Source organism: Parasteatoda tepidariorum, chromosome 2 (genome assembly GCF_043381705.1).
Source record: "Parasteatoda tepidariorum isolate YZ-2023 chromosome 2, CAS_Ptep_4.0, whole genome shotgun sequence".
Lineage (NCBI taxonomy): Eukaryota > Metazoa > Arthropoda > Arachnida > Araneae > Theridiidae > Parasteatoda > Parasteatoda tepidariorum.
In genome coordinates this window covers 25,730,071-25,736,445 of record NC_092205.1, presented here as the reverse complement: position 1 = coordinate 25,736,445, position 6,375 = coordinate 25,730,071, and the positions used below count along the sequence as shown (strand labels likewise).

Genomic DNA, 6,375 nt, shown 5'->3' with positions numbered 1-6,375 from the left:
AAATATATCCACCAAAATATACGATTAATTCAATGATTTTATATAAAATTTTATTACATTAGTTGGGTATCCATTGTTTTTTATCAGATTTTGAAAGAGTTTATCGATTTGTATTTTGGATAAATAAATATTACTACATATTCTTTTAATTCTGTTCATTTCATTAAAAGTGGTATTTAAATAGATGCTCCTAGAAACATTAGAATTCCAAGTAACTAGTTTATTAATATTAAAATTAAAATCATTTCTTTTATCGTATAAATCAACAAAGCAGATATTTTCAACTTTCATAATACCCAAATCCAAAAAATTGAAATTAATATTATCATCATGATTACGAAGTAAGATTAATTTAAAACTAAATTTTCCAGAATTTTGGGTAATTTTGTTAAAATTTTAAAACTCTCACAACGAAAGAACTCCTTTAAATGGTAAAAGTTTCATATGAAGTTTGGAATCATTTACATTTGGTGGTGGAAAAATAACTTTAAATCAAATTTACAAAACAAAGAATCACACGTTAAAACCTTAACTTAGCCTCCACTAGAAGAAATTTTCTCAAGTGGCCTGCAAAATTAGCTGCCCTGTGAAATTTTGCTTTATTTTAATTAAAAAAAAGTCAAAAGAGCCATGAAGTGGCTGCATAATTTTTAATCAATTTTTTTTCGTGATTTTATATTACGTGTACCGGGAAATTCATTTTACAAAAAAAACAGGCTTCATAATAGAAGGAAGCAAATGGTACCTTTATAAATGAAAAAGTAATAGGGCATTCATCCTTAAATGTATGATCAGATATATCGCTTAATTCAGTCGGGTATTTTCGTTAGATTTTTGAATACTTATGCACAGGTGTTTTAGCTCTGTAAGTTCCATATGTCTTTTTAATTTAGTTTTTCGAAACTCTATCACCGAAGAAAATAAAAAAGCCTTAGTTTAAGTGCCTTACAATTGAAACAATGCAATTATTTTAAATTAAATATTGAATCTTGCCATGAAGAATTATGGCTTTAGAACAGACAAATAATTTAAATATATTAATAAACTTTTTTAAATATCGCCAATTTGGTGACATTTCTCCACCTAGATGAAAATCATCAAAATCACTGCCGTATTTTCAGTTTTTGCAAATTGTTATGAATCCAGATAATGCAGCATTGGAGTAAGTTTTAAAATACAAAAAAATTAGACCACAAACGCTTTTCATTATGACAAAACGATGTCCTTTCTCCATATTGACATTCTGTGCCATTTTGAAAATAAATGCAGATAGAGTTGGCCATAGATTGGCTAAACTCGACCTAATACTCATGAGTAACAGTTGCATACTCACAGCATTAATAAAAATAGCATATCATTTGCAAAAAATTTATTATTCCGTACTACGACGAAGCCTTCAAAAAACAGGCTTTAGGTAGAACATTACTATTGAGTTAACTGGTATATACCTTAATTTAAAAAACAGTTAATAAAATAAAAAATTAATGATGAAAAAATCAAATTAATAAAAGAACCTTTTGAATTACTGTCAGACATGGCGTGTACTTTCGAGCACAGAAGCTTCCAGAAGACCCTAAGATTTTATTACTTAAATTCAGATTTTATGATTCGAAACTGTGTTCTTAATCAGGCATTGCTTTTGTACAGAAAACCAAACTTCACGATCGGAATTTCTTTTCTGGAATTTTCTATTATCTAAAAAAATATCCTGCTTTTTCCCCATTCTCTAAAGTCATTCTGTTCATTCATTTCATTATTTTATTAGTAATGTAATTATGAGACTTGCTTATGATAAACCAAACTTTGAGGTTTGATGACTCTTAATGTAAACCAAATCAACTTCATCATTTGGTACGTCCTAATTCAAAACAAGTTTTTCTTAAACTAAACACCTCTGAAGTTACAAAATAATTCTCTAAGTATTTCTTGAGAAATTTAGAAAAATGTCGAAAATTGAAAATGTCTCTTCAATTATTGTAAAGTAGTGTATTCTTCACGCAAAATCAAATGAAATCAAACGTAAGACAGTAGAATTAATGATTCGAAAGTTAAAGTTTTTATACATAAAAAATACAGTTTTCTTCTTAGACCCATTTACTCATTACTATTGCTATATAGAATAAAAAACTATTACGTCCTATGTCTTACAAAAGTTAAGAAACAAAGTTTTGACTTTATATCTTCATGCGTCTGATTCTTAGACAAAGTAATACATAATTTTGAACACATATTTGTACGCCAATTCCAATGAAATTAATATTAAGTAGATTGGTCGAACAGTTTTTAAATAAGTGTTTGTTGTACTAATTTTATAAATCCGAAATTATATTTTTTCTACATGCAAGTCTCATAATTTATGAAAATCAACTTATCAATTTGCATTTGGTTTTATTATATTCACCGCTAGCAAATGCATTGGAAAGAATGTCTATCTCGTATTGAAATTAAAGTGTAAGTTTAGCTTCCAATTGCTCCAAAAAATGGATCACTATAGGCGTATGTCAAGACAAAATGGCACAGTGGTTAAGGTACTAAGCTGAGTTGTCATTATGATAAACCGGGGTTCTTATTCCCCAGGCGACATGGAGATCGCGTTATTTAACTTTAATTATATACGAAATTAGTTCAGAAATGAATTAACATATATTAAATTATTGCTTCATCTATTTTTCTTTCAGATTGTGATTGTGGAACTGGCTCCATAGCATGCGTCAAAGTAGGTGAACAAAAAGTTTGTCTTTGCGAAGATGGTAGAGCTCAAAGAGGAGACACATGCGAAGGTAAGTGGAGTTTTTGCAATATAGTCTGTTCTAAATATTTTGACAAATGCTTGAATATGTTGTGATATATCTTAAATTCTATTTCACCCTTCAATAGTTAGTGAGTTATTTAAAATTACTCACTAGCCTCGACTCAACTTGTAAACCTCGACTTTCCAAATAACTCTGTAAAACGATGTAAAATACAATTGGTTTTATACACTCGAATTAATTTTTTCTCCACCAAATGCATGCTCTCTTAAAACACTACCGTACAATTGAAAAATCAATGTAAGCTACAAAAAAATTCAAAATTGAGATTTCTATAAATTTCGTATTTTTGTATGATGAGCTATCGATTGCAATTTTTTTTTTTTCAGAAATAATTTTTGCAAAAAAATTTTTATTAGCAGGAGAAAAGAAATGGCGTCAGTCAAAGCTGACATTTAGAACTCTGTGAAAACCATGAAAAGAATTTTTTAATTTAAATTTTTATCATATTTGGTAAAAAGCATTCATTTTTTTAAAATAATTTTTATAATTATTTATGAATAGTAGATTTAATGATGATTGTATTTTACGATTTTATAATAATTATAATTTTTGATCATTAAAAATATAAGCATTAATTAAATAATCATATAATACAAAATTTAAACACTATAAGATACTGTTATTGAAAAACAGGGATTTTCAGAATTTATTTCGGAAAATATATATATTTTTTAAAAAAAGGATATTATGTCTATAATCCATATATTTCGCATTTCCGTATATATTATATATATAACGGTCTGTTCAAGGAAAGTATATTAAGGAAAGGATATTTTTGGACTACCCTTCCCCATTTGTCAGCAAAAGTAAGCAAATCACAACCACTTTCCCATGCTTACCTTGGGCAGTTGCTTCCACACCAGTGATTTTTGACATTTACAGTAGTAGTTTTTGGATTAAGTTCAAATAAAAATATATAACTTTGAGTAAAACCAATTTTAAATTTTAATTTCGTTTTGAGTGGAATATTCTTAAGGAATTTTTTGTGTTCATAACTCCTGACCTATAAAGCTCTTCGATGGATTTATTTATTTTATTTTTTCTTCAAATTTTTCCTTTCATTATTCCTTAACATTTATTCCACATTTGAAATTTTTTAATGTCTAACTTTTTTGTTACTTTTTTTATTTTGTTTATTGAGGAAGTTTTGAACATAAAGGCATTTTAATGCCATGCGTAGACATTGCTTATAGCACTCCCCCCCCCCTTGTGAGCAAAAATAAGTAAATCAACAAATCTCTTCCACCATAAGGTGCTTACGTAATATTAGAATGGCCCCTTTAATCCGTATATTTCAAATTTCTGTATATTTATTTATAGTCTGAAGTAGTTAGCCAGGTGATCAAGCAGTCAGATTGCCTTATTGCTAAGTCAATTTTTGCGGGTACAAACCCAACTGAGGTCATGGATGTTTCTGCGTGAGTTTTTTTTTGTATTATATAATTTATAAATGCGACCCACTCTATGAACGGGTATCTATGGCAGTGTGGCATGAAAAACGCTGCTTACCTCCGTTACTTAAGCAAAGAATATGACTTAAGTATGACTTTGACTTAGGTACAAAGGTGCCAACCGGGTAACGTTAAATGAGTATCACTTTCGGCATCTTCCGAGGCTAAAGAACGAGAGTCAGTGCCTGCTGCTAGAAAAAAAAATATTAACCTTAATATTAAATAGGCCCAGCACTCTGATAGTCTCATTGTTCTGTGTTGATTATTATGCATGAAACTTTAACACAAAGCCTCTGTAATTTAGTTCTTTAAGGGATTATAAAAATGAATACATGTATATATATACATATTCAAAATTCAAATCATCTTATGACGCATGATTTCACTAAAAATTTATTTTTTGCTTCCAGTTGTTGTTTCTGCTGGATGGAGAACAGGCGGCATCATCCTAATTGTGCTTTTCATTATCACCCTTTTAGGATTTGGATTCTTCGTTTACAAAAGGTATTCATAAGTTTAACTGTAGTACAAGATTATAAACTTAGTAACAGCAAAACATCATGTTTTTAATTTTTTTTTATTTAAGGAAAACCTTCGGTTGAGGTTGTTTATTGGTTGTCATTTATGATCTATTCCCAGAGAAGGACTTTTTTTCTTACATAAAGCACAGCAATGGATAGGTAGACAGATAAATAGACAAGAGTTACATTAATGATTTATATAAAAATTATTGAATAATTAAAACGCAGTAGAATTTACGGGAACGACGGAAGAAAATATAATAAAATAATGAGGAGTACTCGAAACTTGGAAAAGTTTAATATCCCCACCGTAAAACACTGGATAAGTTCAAAAGTTTAAAAAAAATTTGTTTGCGAACTTTGTTAACACGTTGAATGCAACGCTAATTTTACATGGCTTGCCCATCAGACCAAAATGATTTTCTCAATATGTATTGCATTAATTTCTTCAAACAATTTTAGTAACGATAATAATATTAAAAAAAAATAAAACTATTAAAAATTTACTTGATTTATGTGCTTCTAATAATCTCGCCTTTGCCGGTCACCTGTGACCCCCGTGGCGCTACGAACAAACTCAGTGCCGGTCACCGGTGACCCCCATGGCACTCAACGTGTTAAAGTGGATTATTTTTAGAGCTATAATGAATCATGTTCCTGAAACTAATTTCTCCTAAGCCATTGAAGGTTTAACTTGTGTGAATAAATTTTAACCTTGATCGTATCTAAACTATTATTTATAGAGTTTCAATTCGAATTTAGTTCTGAATATGTCGACATACCATTTTGTTTAATTTTGTAGAACATATAAATAGACAAAGAAATAAATGATGTATAAAATATTATTACATGTATTTTATAAAGTGTATATCACCAGTTTATTGTAAATAAGTTTCAAATTACATTTTCTATTTTTAGCAGGCAATAGTAAACGAAGAGATTGCTTTGATGGAAGAGATTACATTGAAAAGATTACTGGACAATTAAAAATCATCAAAGATATTGAATATTTATTACATAATGACCATTTATTGAAATTTTATGTTGTCTTCTTTCGAAATTCGTAATTTTTTCAGCTCTCGTAAAAAATGTTTTTTTTTTCTTCTTTCGTTACACACATGGCAATAAAATGCATTTAGAGCAATAAAATACACTTTTTTAAAATGTTTCAATTTTATTTATTATATAATGCTACTCTTTATTATAAAACTTCAAAATATTTTATTATATTACTGGATGCTGTATTGTAGTTTACAGAAATAAAATCGACGGTTTAAAGTGTCAGAATTTTGAAGTAAAATATCAAAGTGGAAATAGGAAAGAAAAAAAATGCACTGTTTTCAAAAAGTATCTTAACTTACAGGAAAAAAATGAAGAAAATTGAATGAAGCAAAATCACTGGAAGATTCAAAAATGATATACTATTCTTTGGAGTCACCAGTTTGGAAGATGAGATAAAAAGTATTAAAAACCAGTTTGGTTGACAGATATAATAACTTGCAAGATGTAACAAATAATCACTTTTCACTTCTCCTTCAGTTTTTTTTTTTTTTTTTTTTTTTTTTTTTTTTTTTTTTTTTTTTTTTTTTT

The 6,375-nt window shown here is 28.4% G+C and overlaps 3 protein-coding genes across 3 annotated transcripts in view; 2 read left to right on the top strand and 1 right to left on the bottom strand.

Annotated features, from left to right (window-relative positions):
* The window catches only part of LOC107447787 (uncharacterized), an 8,208-nt gene extending 2,259 nt beyond the window's left edge, over window positions 1-5,949 (top strand). Inside the window, exons 2-4 of the mRNA XM_043056715.2 lie at window positions 2,679-2,780; window positions 4,675-4,768; window positions 5,704-5,949. Coding sequence (XP_042912649.1) covers window positions 2,679-2,780; window positions 4,675-4,768; window positions 5,704-5,713 — 206 coding nt within the window. The 3' untranslated portion in view covers window positions 5,714-5,949. The remainder of the gene's footprint in view (window positions 1-2,678; window positions 2,781-4,674; window positions 4,769-5,703) is intronic.
* The window catches only part of LOC107456201 (cuticle protein 14-like), a 206,301-nt gene that overhangs the window by 62,930 nt on the left and 136,996 nt on the right, over window positions 1-6,375 (top strand). The gene's annotated exons all lie outside the window — the stretch shown is intronic.
* The window catches only part of LOC122271932 (protein kinase C-binding protein NELL1-like), a 45,288-nt gene that overhangs the window by 24,160 nt on the left and 14,753 nt on the right, over window positions 1-6,375 (bottom strand). The window lies entirely within an intron of this gene.